Source organism: Lissotriton vulgaris, unplaced genomic scaffold (genome assembly GCF_964263255.1).
Source record: "Lissotriton vulgaris unplaced genomic scaffold, aLisVul1.2 SCAFFOLD_336, whole genome shotgun sequence".
Lineage (NCBI taxonomy): Eukaryota > Metazoa > Chordata > Amphibia > Caudata > Salamandridae > Lissotriton > Lissotriton vulgaris.
In genome coordinates this window covers 507,327-526,832 of record NW_028249992.1, presented here as the reverse complement: position 1 = coordinate 526,832, position 19,506 = coordinate 507,327, and the positions used below count along the sequence as shown (strand labels likewise).

The following is a 19,506-nucleotide window of genomic DNA, read 5'->3' as shown; positions in this document are numbered from 1 at the left end:
AATGGACATTAAAGTCCCCTAGAATGAGGAAGTTGGTCCGAGTGCTAGATCTGGCCAAGGAGCATTCTAGAAGGGAATTAAGGAATTTTTCCATGGAGCCGGGTGGACGGTAGATAAGGAGTCCGAAAAAAGAGGAGCAAGGGGAGATCTGCAAGGTGAAGTGGACGTTTTCACAGTCTACCAGAGGACTGTCAAGGAAACGGCATGGTATTGAGTCCTTGGAGATGACAGCAATGCCACCACCTCTACCTTTGGGCCAATGAAACACCGCAGCCTTGCGCCGCATTATCTGATGACCTCACTCATGACAACACATCTTTGTGGCGTCCCAAGTCATCACCGGCAGCCCCTCCAGTGCAGGGTCTTTCTTTGCACCCTGAGTCTTGTGCTCCCCACTGTATGATGGGATCAGCAGGACCGCAAGCCCCAACATGAAGCACAGCCACTCACGCGGAATTTGCAAACCCAGAGTTCTGTTTCAGTGGGTGTCAGATGTGTAGGCTCACAGCACATCGCCTGTTATTTGCACTTTTCCTTTTCCTCATTGAATACTGAAAGACAGCTTCCGAACTGTGCATGAGCTGTGTTGTTCTCGCAGTGTTGTCCATCAGATGTGTGCACTGAGGTTTACGCTGAACTTATCGCCGTCAAGCTTCCCAGACCCGTGGGTGATGCGCTGCTCCAGGCCAGGGGTTGTCTTTGAATTATGGGGCTGGTTGTCTTGCTTCCCAGGACTCGTGGAGAAAAACCTGGACTGGAACAGCACATCATGCATGTTTAAACGTCTTAGATTGAATGTAGTATGATGCACTGCTCCACGGCTGCTGTGAACCCCCATGCAGCACTTTCAGTCAGGCTTTGATTTTAAGCCAAGAATACTTTGCATAAAGCAACATTTGACTATATTGGGTGTTAAAAGTTAAACTACAAGCCCCACAATGCTAGGTGCTGATGGCTAAAAATCGACACAAGTCATGAGGCCATTTGGCAGCTATGCTGGCTGCTGCAAATGCAGTTGCGTATGCCAAGGTACCACGCGGATGCAGTTAAGTTTTGTTTCACATCTGGTGTTGAATATCCCTGGACGGGTGAAGGAACACACCGCAGTGCCAGCTTCCGTTGCGACTTCAGCCACAAGCAGACTGGATACACTTAGGACATGCACCTTGCACGGCAATGAGACCGGTTCCAGTCGAGTGATTTAACCACTCGGTGCATTCTGGGATTTATAGTCCTGATATGCCTCAATGGACCACTGTGGATAAACATACTTGGAAACAAAGATACCTAAAACGAAAGCCTTGGATTGTGAACATGCGGCTGACAATCGATACGGGAAAAAAAAACCTGTAAGATGGACAAAAAGAGATAAGCAGTGTAGGGGGGCATTAGTTACCCACAAGTCTATACACCCCAGCATTCGACCGCTCCTGCGGTGTGCCCTCATGCAACTCTTTGGACCCTTTTGCATATTATTATTGAAAACAGGCACTATCTCTCTCCCTCTCTCTCTTTCCCTCTCATTTCCAAGAGTTGTTAGCGTGGTTCAGGGCGTTCCTCACTCGTGGGTAATTTCCCCTCGCTCCCTGGAGGCTTGGTCTCCACAGGTGCTCTGTGTTGAGGGCTCCCTGGCTCCTTCCCATAGTTCCCGAGATTATATTGCCCTCCCCTGTCCCAACCTTTGTTTTCTGTTTTTTTTGGTCCGATGTGGCGAGTCTGTGAGTTCCGCGGCCTCTGGCCCTGGGTCTGGCTCCTGGTTTTGGAGGCCTCTCTCCCGGACCTTGCTGCAGCGGCCAACTCGGTCCTCAAGGCGCACTATGATTGCGGGGAGCACGGCCTGCAGCTCGTGGCCTCGCTGGTGCCGTGGCCTCCTGGGGACCGGGTGGATTTCCAGATACTGGGTGAGTTTGGGGGTCTCTGAGGCCTGCGTCAGGCGTGAGCACAGCGTAAGATTGTAACCCCGCATCCGCTTTACTGACCAACATTTAAAATCTTAAATGCGTGTGTAACTAAAAAAGCTGTCGAGGACGGGCATTGCATTTTTCTATAGCACTTAATATCACTTGTGAGGCATTGAAGCACAGCCGAAAGGTATCGCATTAACTAGAGTTAGTTCGTGAAATGGCCTTAAAAGCACAAGAGGCCATTTTATCAGAACAGGTTTTGCACTAATAGAAGTTTAATTCAACTTTACATGAACGTCGACATCTTTAAAGTATCGGCACAACGTCTTTCATTCGACCTTCCATTCCCCCTGCCTCTTTCTCACTTAAGCTACCAGATATCCTCCTATGCTGCCTCCTTGTCCTGTTGCAAAGCCCAACTCCCCACCGCCCCCTCCCCTGTGCTCCCCACCGCCAGGGGTGGCTCTGCCTTTATCTGACAGGCAGTGCCCGGTGATGCACGCCTGCTGTGCAGGTTTTACACTCGGCTTGTGCGTGCACTGCTGCTCCTGAACTTGTAGGAAGGTTGAGGGCTGGATACACGCCTCCTTGTTAACTGCTACTGAGAGCGGCGTCGCGGAGCCTTGCTGGGGGACAGTGCTAAATTATAAACTCGACAGTAGGGTGACCAACCGGCATGGGTGCAAATTCAGGACGGGGAGTGTAAAAATTCAGGACAAAACTTTGGGACAAAAGGTACGTTCTACAGACACTTTAAGTTCAGTAATTTGTATAGCGCACTACTCACCCAGAGGGTCTCAAGGCGCTTGAGTGAGGTGGGTGCATTATTTATCGTATAGCCAGGTTTTTAGCTGCTTTCTGAAGGAGAGGTGGTTCTGTGTGAGGCGGAGGTGAGTGGGGAGAGAATTCCAGGTTTTGGCTGCTAAGTGCCACTAACCTGCTTTGACCTTTGTGCCGCTTCGAGAGGAGGAGAAAACGCCGCTGCCTGTTCCCTGCTAGGGGAGACCTGGGGGAGTGTTGCTGTTTGCGGGCCGCGCCGTGCGGATTGAAACGCGGCTGCTGCCTGCACCCTGCTGGGGGATTGGTCCAGCCAAAGATCACCCGTGCCTGGAGACCCCCGCGGACCGCGCGCTGCCTGCCTACAACATCCAGCAGGCTGTGCGGTCTCGCGTGAGGTGACGGCCGGAAGCCCCGCCCCCTGGGACCTTCAAAATCGGCACCGGAGCAACGCGCAGCGGGACGCGCGCGGGGCTCGCACGGGGCTAAGCCCGGGCAAAGGGCGGGCCCTCTTAGGCCCTCAGAGGCTAAAGGAGGCTGGGCTGGGCCCGAGGCCCTGGACAAAATCCCGAGTAAGTAAATACATACCCACGATTGTTATTAAATTGCTATATGGCTACTGCCACTGTAAGCGCTGCCAATACTGGGCCGGATAAATCCGGGAGTGCACTAAACAGAACACTGGATGACTATTTTTCCAAGGCTGCTCCAGAGGGTAGCAAAGAATTATCTCTTGCAGAAAAGCGGGCAGACAGACGTCGTTCAATTGAACGTATTAAAAACAGGACCCTGTCTGAGCCCATTTATTCTGTAACCCTTGATAATGACACTTATAACATTTCGACAGACAACCTATCCCCAACTGCTAGTGTGCCCTTATTACTCAAGGAATGCTTGGCACCTGCTATTTCTCCAACGCAAACTGGGACTGTTTCACAAATTGAGGGACAAGACTTCCCCAGTACACCCAACCCCGCAGCAACTCTGATTTCCCCTACTATTAGACCGGGGAAAGTAGTAAGAGGGAAACAACAGAGGTCACTGGCTAATAAAGTACATGGGCCCCCACCCCCTAAAAGGAGACGAACAAAAATGGACACAAGCAAGTCCAAGCTAAGCCATTCCGAGTTTGGCAAGAAGACCAGCATTGCATCTACTATGACAGTGGGGAAGCCAGTTGGCAAGCAAACAACGGCAACTGACTTAACCCCGTCAAATTCCATAACACCACCCCCACCACTAATTATATTGCCAGATATTACTCCCACCCCGATGGAAGAAGGTCCCCAGACAATCTTTCCGAAGGATTTACTGGACAATATTGAACTGATAGTACGGACCTATATGCTAGCCCTATCGGACAGATTAAAGGGAGTGGAAACAAGGTTGGGGAGGATTGAGCTGGATCTGACAGCTCTTGGGCAATTGGAAAGGCCACCAAGACCTCAGAATGTAATACAGCCCCAAAAAGCCACACACACAGTCTGCACCCCCTGTACCCCCTCTACCGTAAGAGAAGCTGTAAAAGCTACTAATTTAACAAACGATAACAACATGGTAGTAGTTAATGCAGCTGCCCCTAACCATCCAACTAAAGGTACCCACCCTGTCAGTCAACCTCCTAAAAAAACTGACCTAAAAATTCAACAACCTGCTAAGAGTAAACCTACCACAATACCAAGTATTACGGAAACCCTGCCCAACACTCAACCTAGGGATTCAACCAGTTTTTCTAACTGGTTACCTAGTGTTGAGGAGAAAGAGGTTGGACATGTAAGAGGGGGTCAGGGAAGGATACCACCTACGGAACTCCCACCGGAAGCACTACCATATGTAGTGGTGCTTACTGGGGTTCCCGAGCTGACAAGTGGCAAACGGGAAGGTTACTTTCAGTTAAAAAACAAGATCATGCATTGGTTATCATTGTACAGACCAAAAGTTAACCATGTAAATGGCGAAATTGTTCATGTACGCCGTTTGTCCTGGCTGGGTAACAGAACAAAGGATATTGGGGGCGACATTGTAGTGGTAAATTTTAGGGATAGGAAGGCGGTCCAATATATATTGAATTGGCCATATGGCAATGAAAACAACTGTGTAGTCCCACGCCCATTAACCTACTTCTACCCTAGAGCAACTGTATTCCCTCCTCAACACACATCTAGACTCATTCCATTTAACATGCAATATTTGAATGCAGAAACATCTAGGAACCCTGTTCACTTCCAACAGTTCGTCCCACCCTCCGTGTTCCATGGGTGGAACACTGTACCAACTAACCACAACATAGGAGGAAATGGTAATATGTCCAATCTTATCCCATTTACTCCCTTGGAATTGTCAAATAGGTTTGAAGCATTCAGTAGTTTGGAAGAGTGCGATTGATGTTTAAAGAGCAAGGAAGATAATAGTGGTATTGAAAGTATTCTATGTACTCGGGGGTGTACTGTGGTAAAAGGATTAGGTTGCTTGAAGTCTGGCCCAAACATTACTGGTATTTGTGATGATATAAACAAAAAAAGATCGACTGTTGCATTACCTATAGTGTCTCCAGAGACAAATGAGGGCCCATTTCTGTCTGCTTTGTGCTCAGAAAGAAGAGACGCTGGAGGGGTTGTAAATGCACTGTGTACCTTGGGTCATGACCACCGTATAGAAGGTGATAGTAGTATTATGGAGGACACATGTTCTGCTGTTGTTACAGCCCCAGATAAAGTGAATAGGAGTTCAATACCAGTTGCTCCTGCAGTGCTCCATGACACGAATAGGGGAATTCCCCTGTTCTCACTGGTCTCATGGAACATTGCGGGGGTGCGTGCTAAATTGAACGACCCAGATTGGAACGCATATATAAATACTTTCGACATCTGTGTGTTGCAGGAAACGTGGGCTACAACACAACTGCACAGGGTTGGCTATAAAACCTACCAAATAGAGGCTGTCCCTTCCCCGAGAGGTCGTGCTTCTGGAGGCCTCTTAGTGTGGGTTAATGTTTCCATAAAGCTAACTATCAATATGATTAACACCGACTCTCCAGACATTCTCTGTCTGGAAATAAGAACAGCGGATAATAGGACATTTCATTTATTTAATGTTTACAACAGTCCCCAATCTTCCCACAAGGAATCCACATGCATAGGGAAGTTGGAATCGCTTGTGGTTTTACTAAAATCAGAGTCTGGTGTTATTTTATGTGGAGACTTGAACTGCAACTTTGAACCTATCACAGGGATAGCCGAACTGTTTAAGGAGGAGGACATTGCCAATGCAATACCTGCCCTGAGCGAGAGTTGTATGGTTGCTGGTACAGCACTGGCCTTACAGATTACACGCTTCCTGACCTCACATGGCCTGAGAGCATGTAATGGACGTATGCCTTCAGATAGCTCAAAAGCCCCTACATTTAAGAGAGGTAATTATGGGAGTAAAATAGACTATGTTATTGTCTCCATTGACCTCTGGCCTTTTACAGTGGATCTAAAAGTCAAAGAAAGATACGAAAGTGATCACTACCCCTTAGAAATGAGTTTTCTGCTAAGCTTGGTTATGGAGCCTGATAACAGGGAGGGAGATCAGAGTTTAGCAACCTTAACCACCACCGACAATATTGTCCTTAGCAACAATCGCAGGGCGGTTAAATGGGCATTTGTGCTAGAAAAAGAGGACCTACTGACTAACATTTATAGTGCTTTTGCAGATACCCTGGACCAATATTGCCCCTATAGCTGCTCCCCTAAAAAATTTATTGATCTGCACAAATCCCTTTTCAGCAAACTATTAGTAATGCTCACTAAGAAACCAAAAAGAGGTGCAGGTAGGACCAGTGCAAAACCCTTAGGCAAACCTTGGTACAACAAGGAATGCCGCCTTGCCAAAACTGCACTGATTAATGCTGTTAAAGGGGAAAGCCCATCTATAGTTAGAGAGCAAAGAAAGGTCTATAACAAAATAATATTGAAAGCTAAATCCACATGGGATGAGGAAGTGTGGCTTAACATGTTAATAGCCGCTAAAACAAAGGATCAGAAACAATTTTGGGAATTGGCAGCTAAAGAAAATAAACGAGAGAAAGGTTCCAGGGAGATCTACTTAGACGAAGACACTTGGGTTAAGCACTTTTCGGCATTATATGCAGCCAAAACCTCGACCGAGGCAGCTAACGATGCACCCCCCCCTAAAATACCAGCTAACACTCAGCAGGTAGTGTTCACCTTACAAGAAACAGAGGCAGCAATCACTTCAATCAAGAAAGGGAAGGCGCCAGGGCTCGATAGAATCCCTGGTGACCTGTACCTTTATAGTATCGAAGTCTGGGCACCCTATCTAAATCATTTATTTAACATGATTACAGCCAGTGAGCACATTCCAGATACTTGGAATGGCGCAGAAATCATCACCATTTTTAAAAAAGGGGATCGTGGTGATCCAGCAAATTACCGCCCCATTAGTCTTTTAGATATCACGCAAAAAATATATGCTAGGCATATTCTTAATAGAATAAATTCATGGTTGGAAGAGGAGTCAATTTTATCTAAATATCAGGCGGGATTCCGAAGCAAAACTAGTACTATAGACCAAGTATTCAGGTTATGCTGCTTGTATTGGAAGTATGTCATCATGCGCAAAGGTCACTTGTATGTGACCTTTGTTGACTTACGAGCAGCATTTGATCTCATCCCACGAGATCTACTTTGGGAAACCCTGAATAGGCAAGGGCTGCCTGGCGATCTTTTAAAACTAGTAATAGGATTGCACCGGGAGAATTACGCTAAGGTTAGATGGGGCCCAAATGGGGAGCTCACACACCCAATTCCAATAAAAAGGGGAGTGCGGCAGGGCTGCGTCCTGGCGCCTACCCTATTCTCCCTCTATGTAAATGACATTGCAACCTATATGCAAGATTGCGATAATGATTCTCCTCGACTGGGAGGGGAACGCGTTGCGTCCCTCCTCTTCGCGGACGATACAATCTTAATATCGCAAACGCCCCATGGCCTACAGACCCTTTTAGACAGGTTCCAACAGTACTGTATTAACAAAGGACTAGAAATTAACATAAAAAAAACAAAATATATGGCTTTGAACCCGCACAAAACTTTTAAAAAGAATCTAATGTTGAATGGGCAAAGATTGGATTACGAGCACAGTTTTACCTACCTGGGGGTACTGATGGACTCCGCAATGAGCTGGGGCCCACAATTGGAAAAATCTAAATTGGTATTCAGACAAAATTGCTTCCCAATCACACAGAGATATAATAAAAGTGTAAACAAAGCAGTTACTCCTGCGATAGAGCTTTTTAGATACAAGGTACAATCCGCCTCCTTGTATGGGGCAGAAATCTGGGGTCCAATATGTAAAAAATCCTTTGAAGTATTGGAAAACAAATTCGTCAGGGGACTACTAAAAATTCCAACTAACACTCCCCTGATACCCCTATATCTAGATCTTGACATCAAACACACAGATCAGCATGCTATATTGAGACCATTGCTGATGTGGATCAGATTATGGTCAACTGTAGAACTATCTGACTACAGAAATGGCCTGAAGGAAGTTTTAGAGCTGGATAGAGACAATAAGATCTTTTGGTCCAAGCACGTGAAAAACTGGCTTACCAAGCTCGGATTAGCACATTTTTGGAACGAGCCGGAAACGCTAAATCCAAACTCCAAGAAAATTGTTAAACTAAGCTTCTGGTCATATGTGCACTATAATTCTGTGTATTCGAGAACCAATGGGCCCCTTACAGATAAATTTCTACTGGCAAAAAATGAGGTTCTATTCGAACAATTTCTAGATGAAATTCAACCCCCATTGGCAAAAACCCTATATCTAAAATTCAGGTATGGAACATTGAGGTTAAAAGTAACTGAGAAAAGATGGGGGAAGTCTGACAAAGAGCACTGTACTTTGTGCACCGATAACCAAAGGGAGGACATCTTCCACATATTGTTTTTTTGCCCTAGTTATGATAAAGCTAGGAAAAAATGGATAGTCCCCCTGTGCCGCAATCTTGGTACATCTTCCCATAGGGAAGCGGGTAGAATCCTAACTATGGACACCAGCCAAGTAATTGTGTTCGGCATTAGTAAATTCCTATTGTCCACCTACTTTGTTAGAAGGAAACTATCTCTTCCATTTTAAACTAGTCTCCTCGGAATCATGAATAATGCCAATGTATAACATTTTAAATTTTGGTGCAAACTCAATTTAATGTTTTTTTAAACTTTTCTACTCTTTTTAAATTATTTTAATATTTATTGATACTGTGCCAAACTGAGTTATATATTATGTGCTCTATTGATGAAATATTTGCTAATGTGCTAGATTGTTGAATTGTAGAATGAATGTAATACTAGGGTGCCCTTATGATGAAGATTTTACAGTTGTATGTCTTATAATGTATTGTATATTTTATTGTATCTTTTATGTTGCAATGCGACGAAATAAAGATTGAATTGAATTGAGAATTGAGGTTTTGGCTGCTAAGTAGGAGAAAGATCTTCCTCCCATGGTGGATCTATTGATGCGCGGGATTGTGGCGAGGGCTTGATTGGATGAACGTAGTTGGCGGGTGGGTGTGTAGAAGGATAGTCGTTTGTTGAGGCATTCGGGTCCAAGGTCGTAGAGGGCCTTGTGTGCGTGGGTAAGGCGTCGGAACGTTATTCTCTTGTTGACGGGAAGTCAGTGGAGATCTTTCAGATGACCGGAAATGTGAGCTTGACGGGGGATGTCCAGTATGAGTCTGGCTGAGGCGTTTTGGATGCGTTGGAGTTTTTTCTGTAGTTTGGCTGTGGTTCCGGCGTAGAGGGTGTTTCCATAATCTAGTCTGCCAGTGGTTAGTGCGTGGGTGACTGTCTTTCTTGTTTCGGTGGTGATCCAGCGGAAGATTTTTTTGAGCATACGTAGGATGTTGAAGCATGATGATGAGACGGCGTTGACTTGTCTGGTCATCGATAGGGAGGAGTCTAAGATGAAGCCCAGGTTACGTGCGTGATGTGTAGGTATGGGTGCTGTGCCCAGAGCCGGTGGCCACCATGAGTCGTCCCAAGCCGAGGGGGATGATCCTAAAATGAGGACTTCCGTTTTGTCTGAGTTTAGTTTTAAACGACTGTTCTTCATCCATTCGGCTACTCCTTTCATTCCTTCGTGTAGATTGGTTCTGGCGGTGTTAGGATCTTTGGTGAGGGAGAGGATCAGCTGGGTGTCGTCAGCGATGATGATGATGATGTTGTGTTGTTGCGCGATAGATGTGAGGGGACTCATGTACATGTTGAAGAGCGTGGGACTGAGTGATGATCCTTGTGGTACGCCGCAGATGACTTCGGTTGTCTCTGATTTGAATGGGGGGAGGCGGACTCTCTGGGTTCTTCCGGCGAGGAACGAGATGATCCAGTCCAACGCTTTTCCTTGTATTCCCATGTTGCTGAGGCGTTGTATGAGGGTGTTATGACACTGTCGAAGGCGGCGGAGAGGTCAAGTAGTATGAGGGCAACTGTTTCTCCGTTGTCCGGTAGCTTTCGGATGTCGTCTGTAGCAGCGATGAGGGCGGTTTCGGTGCTGTGTTTGGCTCGGAAGCCGGACTGTGAGGGGTCAAGTGAATTGTTAGATTCAAGGAAGGCGGCGAGCTGACTATTGACTGCTTTCTCGATGACTTTTGCCGGGAAGGGGAGGAGTGAGATGGGGCGGTAGTTCTTAAGTTCAGAGGGGTCCGCTGTGGTTTTCTTCAGAAGGGCACTGAGTTCGGCATGTTTCCAGCTTTCTGGGAAGTTGGCGGAGTTGAGGTAGCAGTTGATGACATCGCAAAGATGGGGTGCGATGATAGTCTGCTTTGTTGAAAATGTAATGGGGACATGGGTCGGTTGGCGATCCTGAGTGGATGGAGTTCATCAGGCGGATGGTGTCTTCAGTCGTAATTGGGTTCCAGGCGCAAAGGTTGTGAGTGTGTTTTTGGTTCGGAGGTGGGTGGAGTGGGTTGTTCTTGGTACAGGTTTCCAAAGCTGTTATGAATGTCGGCGATTTTGTTGTGGAAGAAAGAGGATAGGGAGTCGCAGAGGTCTTGGGGGGGAGTGATGTTGTTGGTGCCGGCGGTGGGGTTGGTAAATTCTCTGACTATATGTTGAATAATTCTTTGCTGTTGTGGGTGTTGTTGTTGAGTCGATCCTTGAATGCTGATTTCTTGGTGGATCGGATCAGTTGGTGGTGTTTGCGGGTGGCGTCCTTGAAGGTGGTCAGGTTGTTAGTGGTTGGGTTTTTTCTCCAGGTTTTCTCGAGGGTACGACATAATTTCTTGGATTTCTTAAGGTCATCGTTGAACCAAGGGGGCTTTTTGCTACCTTGTTTGATCTGGTGATTTTCCAAGGGTGCTAATTTGTCAGTGCTGTGGGTGATCCATTGTGTGAGTTTGGTGGCAGCTTGGTTTGGGTCCGATGATATGGCGGGGGGGGGTTTTGGTAAGCGATGTGAGGAGTTGGCCGGTGGTGATTTTGTTCCAGTTTCTTCGAGGAATAGGTTGTGGTGGGATGTGAGTCGTGGTCTTTTTGTAGCTGAAGTGAATGCAGCTGTGGTCCGTCCAGTGAAGAGCCATGGTGTGGTCGAAGGAGATGTGTTTGCTGGAGGTGAAGATAGGGTCGAGCCTGTGTCCGGCAAGGTGGGTGGGGGTGTCAACAAGTTGTTTGAGTCCGAGATTGGCCAGGTTGTCCAGAAGGGTGGTGGTGTTGTTGTCGTTATTCTTTTCCAGGTGGAAGTTGAGGTTTTCCGCCTGATGATCAGAAGCTGCAAGTAAGTAACGTTGGGCTGACCTGAATGTGGAAATGATTTTGCATACACACGAGAGTAGACCAGGTCTGAAGGTGGTGTGTGCCTGGACAAGTGCAAGCGAGAACACAAGGACACAGGTGCAGATGAACTAAAAGGTTAAGTAGTCACACAGGTCTGAATAAATCCCATCAGATCACCCAGTTGGTGGAGCTTCATCATGCGGGAGTTGTTAATTATTCAAGACCATACCTGACCATATTAGTGTCAGGATAACATAGAGCGTCTATGTCAATCATTCCTCTACTCAGTAGTGTTCATAAAGTGCAGTGCTCAAAATTAAAAGTGATGGCTAAAATCGATTACTTAGACTCCAAGAGTATTCAAATAAGAGATCTAGGTATCAAAAATTATAAAACCACGCCAAATAGTTGCAACAGATACTATCATGAAGGCGCTAAATAAGGGGGTCGACATGTTTCAGCCATAAGGGGTGTTACCCCGGCTTTCTTCAGGACCTATCTTACAAAGATATCACTACCACTAGCATTGCTTAAATATGAGGAATAGTAAAAAAATGCGCTCAAATAAGTCACATATCTACCAGGAACTTTATGTTCTCCATTGTTCGCTGGAGGAAGGGAGACAAAACTTCTTCCCAACTTTGTGTGGGTGATGACCTCACCTCACCCGGCGACCGCTCGGGAGAATGAGGCCCCGCTCTGTCCGTCGGTACCTCGTATGTTCATCCGAGCGGAAGTGGAGGTGGAAATGATTTTGCCACATGATCCCGCAGGCTATACTTAACCCTCCAAAACGGCCAGTAAACTCAAACTGGGCATCTGTTCTCTATCATCTTTCAGGAGACTGACTCTTGCCGTCTTGGAAGCGGTGGTGCCCATGAAGCGGTAGTGCTGCAACGAAGCGTAAGCTACAGCTATATACCAGTCGCGATTCACGATAGCGACGTCACGACTGCTCACAATCGTTTGCAGCCGTCCACATCGCAACACCACTAAGATCACTCACCCATAGTACGCCGCCCTTATTTCACATTATATTCCCAGACGCCAAAATCAGTTTGACACCTCCTTTTTGGCGCTGGTCCGTCAACTGATAGGCACAGTCCGGTAAAAACACTGAAGCACTGTTGCGTGACCGCAATAGATGGATCCTACTGTCTGATTCTAAATGCTGGCATGACCCCATCTATTGACTGGAATGGGGTGAAGACTAGCAATATATGTGTTAAATGTAGTACATGTGTATTGTCAACCCAGGTATGTGACCCCTTCCTGTCTTTTGTTTTCCTGTTTCCTTACAGGTTTTTTCTCAAAAAGAAAAACGCACTATATTACACGAGTTCACAATTTGTGTACTCCAACTTGGACTAGGGCAGGACGCACCTTAGCGTGTGTGGACCACCCAGTTCAACAACACGGTCCTGACGAAAACCAATGAATATATACAATGGTTGAAACATGTAGACCTTTTTAATCCATAGCATTGTAAATATCACACCTCACATAGCACACTTGGCTATTTTTAAAAAACACTACTCTTGACACCAAAGTCTACCTAACTAGGCATAGGTGCCACACGTTTTTAACAAGGGTTCAAGCACTCAAGAATAAAAACTTGCAGTGAGTAGTTTTGGCCCTTTTTTAAACTCACTTTTTTTGATTGTTATGCACACATAAAAGAAAATACTAACCAGCTCCACTGAAGTCAGGTGTCGTAGCACACCCTATAGGCACTCGGCCTATGGGGTGGGACCCCGATGATGAAGCATGTCACCAACTAGGTTGGTGAGTGAGGGGTCTTCTACAAGGATATGCATTATCCACTAATAGGTTGGGCATATAGTGCTGAATAGAGCACTTAAGCCTACGTCCAGAGAATTTTTTCTCTGCTGTTGAGGGGATACTCCTCTATTGTTTTTGTAATTAATCTCGGGGACCAGGAGTTCCCACCTCACATAAATAATTGTCAACTTCCCTCACTCTCTCTTTTGTTACTGAAGAGGAAGTTGAGGTCTCCTAGTAAAATGTAGTTCTCGGAGGTGAGGGCATGTGGGCTGATGAAGTCAGTGATGTCTTCATTAAATTGTGTGCGGGTTCCTGGTGGTCTGTAGATTAGGGTGCCTCTAAGTGTGGTTCTGGGGTCGGTGTGGATCTGGAAGTGAAGGTGTTCGGCGGTTGCGAGGTTATCGTGGAGCTGGTCGTGATTCGGATTGTGTTCTTATGGGCGATGGCGATGCCTCCTCCTGTTTGGTTGGTGCGGTCTTTTCGGATGATCTTGTAGGCGTCCGGGATGGCTATGGCGATGTCGGGCGCTGATGATGCATTCATCCAGGTTTCTGTAAGGAAGGTGAGGTTACGCAATAATATATAAGGAAATAGACAACCAACATAAGTACAAGTCAAAATAATGTTATATTAGGTTGAGACAATTGTGCACATCCGTTTTTCGTGCAGCTTTGAGCAACTGGGTAGGTGTTTTTGTGGTATTTCATATGATCATAATCTATTTATATGGTTACTGCACTGGGTTGTCCAGTCTGATTATTCGTTTACAGTTCATGGTCCTGAGAAGGCATGTTTGGTGAGAGAACTGGTTGAATGGATGGACTTAGTTACCAGCATCTCATATCTGAGTTCCATTGTGAGATGTAAAGCAGCACGCATAGGATGTAACTAATTGGGACCTGCAGTGCTGGCCTAGAATACAGTCCTCTGAGTGGCCAGCATTATGTGTCAGATGATGTCAGGTATTTCATTTCTGTTCAGCTGGTGATGATTGGTTATGAGGCTGGTACAGTACTGAGTCATGGATAAGACCTGTAGCGCACAGGTCTTATGTGAGGGTAAGAGCATGAAGCAGGAAAACAGAGTTATTAACCACCCTGCATGAGCTATGCTTGGCTGCACACTGCTGAGTGGTATGGCATTATTGTGGGCCAGAACGATTAGATAGTAGTTGACATTACTATATAATGTCCTGGTTAGCCATATATCAACCCTCCTTATTTTACCTATATATGATTGGACGGTTTCATTTCTGTAAGGTTTAAACGGCAGATTCTTACCAATCCACAGAAGTGTGCTATAGACTAGAAACTGTATACGTTGTTGTGGCATTATTGTAGGTCAGAAAAGGACACTGTTTTTTACATACAGAACATTTTCTTTTGAAATAGAAGAACAATGCCAACATGCAGCGCTACTGATAAAACCAAGTAGCGCACAAATAATGTTTGGAAATGCGGTTTCAGCAAATATGTATCATTTGAACATCAGCAAGTAAAGTGCCTTGATTGTTTTCATCCTATTAAAACTTTGTTTTGAGCACACTTCTGAATTACAAACACGTGGTCAATTTGTGGTTTCCTAACTGTTGTCATGTTTTGAGACATTTGCACAGTTCATCGACTCCACAGCCAACCACACAAAGGAGCTCTTCAAAATAGTCAAAGAATTCTCCAAACTGACAGCCATGGAGACAATCCACCCCTCTCAGACTACTTCCACAGCAAGACCACCATCTACAATTTCAACATCCAACCTACCACCCTCAACCAGACAACCTCAACCAACCAGCCAAACCATCACCACCTGGTCACCACTCACCACCCTGACCACCTCAGCCATCATGTCTTCCATCCACTCAGGGACGCCCACTGACTGCAGCCTCCACCACCTGTACAACCGCGCAACAAACCCAATCAACACGCAACTCGCCAGCATCCTTAACTCCTCCATCTTCCCAGACAGATGGCAACATGGAGACCTCAAACCCCTCCTAGAAAAACCCTCCGCTGACCCCAACAATCTAAAAAATTATCATCCAATCTTCCTGCTCCCTATCTGGCCACAGTTCTTGAGAAAGCCATCAACCAGCAGTTCACCAAACTCCTGAAACAAAAACATTTACTGGACGCCTCTCAATCAGGATACCGTGCCAACTGCAGCACTGAGACCTCAGTGATTGCCGCCACAGACAACGTCAGAGCACTCCTCAACCGTGGAGAAACCATGGCACTGATCCTCTGCGACCTCTCCGCAGCTTTCGACAGTCTCCAGCAACACCCACATCAACAGACTCTACAACACAGGCATATGCCAAGGGGCCCTCAAGTGGATCACCTCCTTCTTTACAGGACACAAACCGAGCATCCCACTGCCTCCCTTCACCTCCGCACCCAAAGACATCATATGCGGTGTGCCACAAGAATGCTCCCTCAGCCCCACCCTGTTCAACACCTACATGACCCCCATTACAGACGTCCTCAGATCCCACTGACTCCACATATTCTCCTACGCAGATGACTCAACTGATCCTCTCGATCACAGAGCACCCCTCCAATGCCAAAACCAACTTCTGAATTATATGAATTTATTTCACCCCAAACATCCATTTTTTACCAACATCCGGCTAATGAAAAACGGGGAAACCGCCATAACCTTCTAACAAATACAAAACAGCTCTTTGATGGCAGTTCATAGCTCACTGTGCTAGATTATGATTGTCATTTATGTACTACACAATAACTAAAAAATCTATGTAACAAAAGCAGTAACCTAATGAGCTGCGTACATAAAATACTGTAATTTGACATGCACAGTACACATTTTTTGCAGCCGGCATATTAACCCTCTGCATTTCCTTATCAAAACTGCCACTGGACAAAACTCCCATCTCTCTCCAGCAGGTACATTAATCACCAGAGTTATTGTGACACTTTTATTGCTGCCTGAAAACTGCTGGATATACAAGGAACTTAGCAATGCTTTCAAAACTACTACACTGCTACAAAACCAGCCCCCAGTAACAAAACCAGCCTCCTACCCTTCCAGCCTCCTGTGAAAATCCTGATGCCTGATACGGCCCATCCGCCAATGGTGCCCTTCACCTAGAACCTTTCTCATGGGTATTTCATTTCTTTTATTGTAGTGTATTGTATTCGCATTTTATAGCACTTACGACCCCTGTCAAAGTGCTTTTTCAGCGAGTAGCACACTACTCCAGAACCCATAAAGGATTAGTGGTGAACTAGTATTGTGTAAAATATTAAAGTAATTTGAGTGGTGGATATGTTGGTCAGTTTTTGGATTGAGAAGAATAGTGGAGGGATAGCGAAGGGAAAGAGGTTTGCTTTATATAGCGCTTGCTACATCTAATGGGGTGTTAAAGCATTTTTTTTGGTGAGTAGCACGATTCTTCAGAACCCATAAAGGGTTAGTGGTGAATTTGTATAGTGAAAATATGAAAGTAATTTGAGTGGTGGATAGGTCAGCCAGATTATTTGGATTGAGAAGGATAGTGGAGGGATAGAGAAGGGAAAAAAGGTTTGAGTGCTTGCTACTCTTGATGGTTTCTTTCGGCGAGTAACATGCTTATCTGGACCCCATACATAGTGCTTGTCATGCCAAGTATGTAGGACAGGGTGTCAGAGTGCGTTAAATCACACACAAATTATATTGAGACAATGACTCATATAAATGTGTAAGTCAATGTGTAGGAAATGTTACATAAGACAATGAGGGCTACAAGGTGTAAGAGTCGGATGTCATCTATATTGGTAGGTAATATATCTTAAGAGTGGGCGGCCTGGGTAACTATAGAAACTCAGGAGTTAAAACCAAACATGTTGGTTAGGATTGCTTTTACTAATAACTATTGTTTATATTGACCTATTTAGACTAACACAACAGATAGCAATGGTTTGCAAAAGAAAAGATCAGGAATGGAAACATGGAGCCAGAAGGCAGGGCCGGCACTTAATAAAGCTAGGTAAGACAGGACCCTTTAAGAACTGCCACTGCGTAACACCAAAAACAATAAAGGTCTGAAAACACCCTTATTTTTTCTGTAGAGGGAGCACACCAAAACAAACTCCTATTTTGCTTGGAACGCTAAAAATCCTTACACCGTTCCATACCCTAAAGTCGAATCAGCAACAAATGAGGAATAGATAGTGTAGTCCTACGGCAGTTTTTGTGCTTCCAGTCACCTTATCAAAGTATGAAAAGCAGCCAAAGGCAGCAGTGGAACCAGACCCATATTGGACAGAGTTTATGAGCCAGAATGGCCCTCCGTGAAAGGGCTTGGGACGGAAGGTGGAACCCACAACACCAAGATATTTTTTTTAAACAGGCCAACTTTTTCTTCTGAAACGAAATGTTCTAAATATGTTCTTTGAAATTAGTTGCATGTTATAAAGGACACCAACGATACATCTAGCACAGTGCCCATGAGCAGTGTGAAATAACGTGCCTACACTTTGCCTAAAGGTGATAATCTAAATCACTTTATGGTGGTGAATAAACACAGCATGTAATCTGGAAACACCCTTGCAAGTTAGACCAAACATCGTCTTCAGCTTTATTCTTACTTAACGTGCACATGGGTCACCACATGCCTTAACTGTCGAGACTTGCCCATTGTCATTCTGTATGTGACAATCAGCCGGCATACAGAATGACAACGGGCTCATCACAGTCTGTGAGAGGCTGGGGAGGGGCTGCTTTTCAGCACAGAGAAGTGCGAGGGACCTCCAGCAGGGAGCTCTCACACTGAGGCGTCATAGAGGTGAGCAGTGCAGGCCGCCGTAAACCCCAAATTACGGACAAAGGGTGTCCGTAAGAGGGATCTTAACGGACAATGGACGTGAGGTCCAATTTACAGACTGTCCGTGAAATTTACGGACGGTTGGTCACCCTACTCGACAGGTACAGCGCTAACTTAGTCAAGCAAAGGCAACGAAGAGCCGTTGAAGCACAGGAGAGGCATTGGGGGAGAGCTGGTCACGCTCAATGGCGTAACAAAACGTGAGGCCCCCCATGCAAGGTTTGCATAGGGGACCCCTCTGGGCTCAATCAGGAGCTCTCCGGCCGGAGTATTGTGCTGAAGGGGCCCTCTGGAGCATTTCGGTGGGGCCCCCCTGAACCATGGGTGCTGCGGGAGCCTTTGTTAGGCTACTGGCCACGCTGACAGGCACTGCATCTAAAGATCTACTGGAGCTTTTGAGAAGGAAACAGCGAACATAATCCTAGGTCACCGAAGCTTTGTGAAAAGCATTTGGGGGCAGAGCCTATCACTCTGACCAGCACAGCTTTATGAAGGCTGCTGTCAGGGAAGGAAATTGTCTGCAGTTATGGTAATATTTGTGTCCATAATATGTTAATGCTGTTCAAACTTGTATTGATGGTTCATTAATACAAAGCCTTTATTATTAGGGTGAACGCTCTACGGAAATGTAGGTTCAGGCTGCACTATCCACAGTGATTCCAGTATAGAAATGTGTTCACACGTTTGCAAAGTATAACAGTATGAAGCTTTGTGTAATGAATCCGGGATGCTCTCTGACAAGGTGTAAATATATGCAGAAGCTTGAAAGCAAGATTGATGATTCTTTGCTGTCAAAAGAAAATGTTCACAGAAAAATGCAACTTGGATAAAATATTTTGCTTAATTATCTTCTTTGAAATTTTAGGTGCCATTTCGTTGAAGCATAATTTTGTAAAATGTGTTGATGCATGCTAGTATTTCCCAAAAATATTCATGATGGAACCAAGTGTAGCCAGTTTCAACAAAATAATAGGAAACTTGGGAATAAACAAGCATTGCCTAAATCTATAGGTGTTACATTGGTGGTCAGCCTTTTGGTTTTGTCAATGTGTCGTGTTTTGACATGGTTTTTGTAAGACTTTATTTTTGTGGGAGCTGCCTGCCCCTTATTATATGGCAAAAGCAAAATTATTTTTGGTCTCAAAAAGGACCTATTGCCAAGTACTTAACATAATTACTTTGGTTGCCAATATGCTCCTTGTGAAAGAGCAGAATGCTTTCACTAAATTAAGCCATCTGGAGGATAGAGAAAATGTCAATAAAAACAAAAGGTCTTGGTTAGCGCCAGACCTAAAGAAGGATCTATTTCCTAATGAAAGTCCACCCATGGTATGTCCTTGCATTAGTGCAGATTTACGGCTTTCATGAATTCCAAGAATTTACAGAAGCAGGTCAGGAAAAGTTTACTCATAGAAAATATTTGTGAACTGCATTT

The 19,506-nt window shown here is 45.4% G+C and overlaps 1 protein-coding gene across 1 annotated transcript in view; it reads left to right on the top strand.

Moving 5' to 3' along the window:
* The first annotated feature begins 1,677 nt into the window (after positions 1-1,677).
* LOC147663430 (zona pellucida sperm-binding protein 1-like) overlaps positions 1,678-19,506 on the top strand; it is a 112,815-nt gene continuing 94,986 nt past the window's right edge. The window contains exon 1 of the mRNA XM_086950465.1: positions 1,678-1,901. Coding sequence (XP_086806591.1) covers positions 1,706-1,901 — 196 coding nt within the window. The 5' untranslated portion in view covers positions 1,678-1,705. The remainder of the gene's footprint in view (positions 1,902-19,506) is intronic.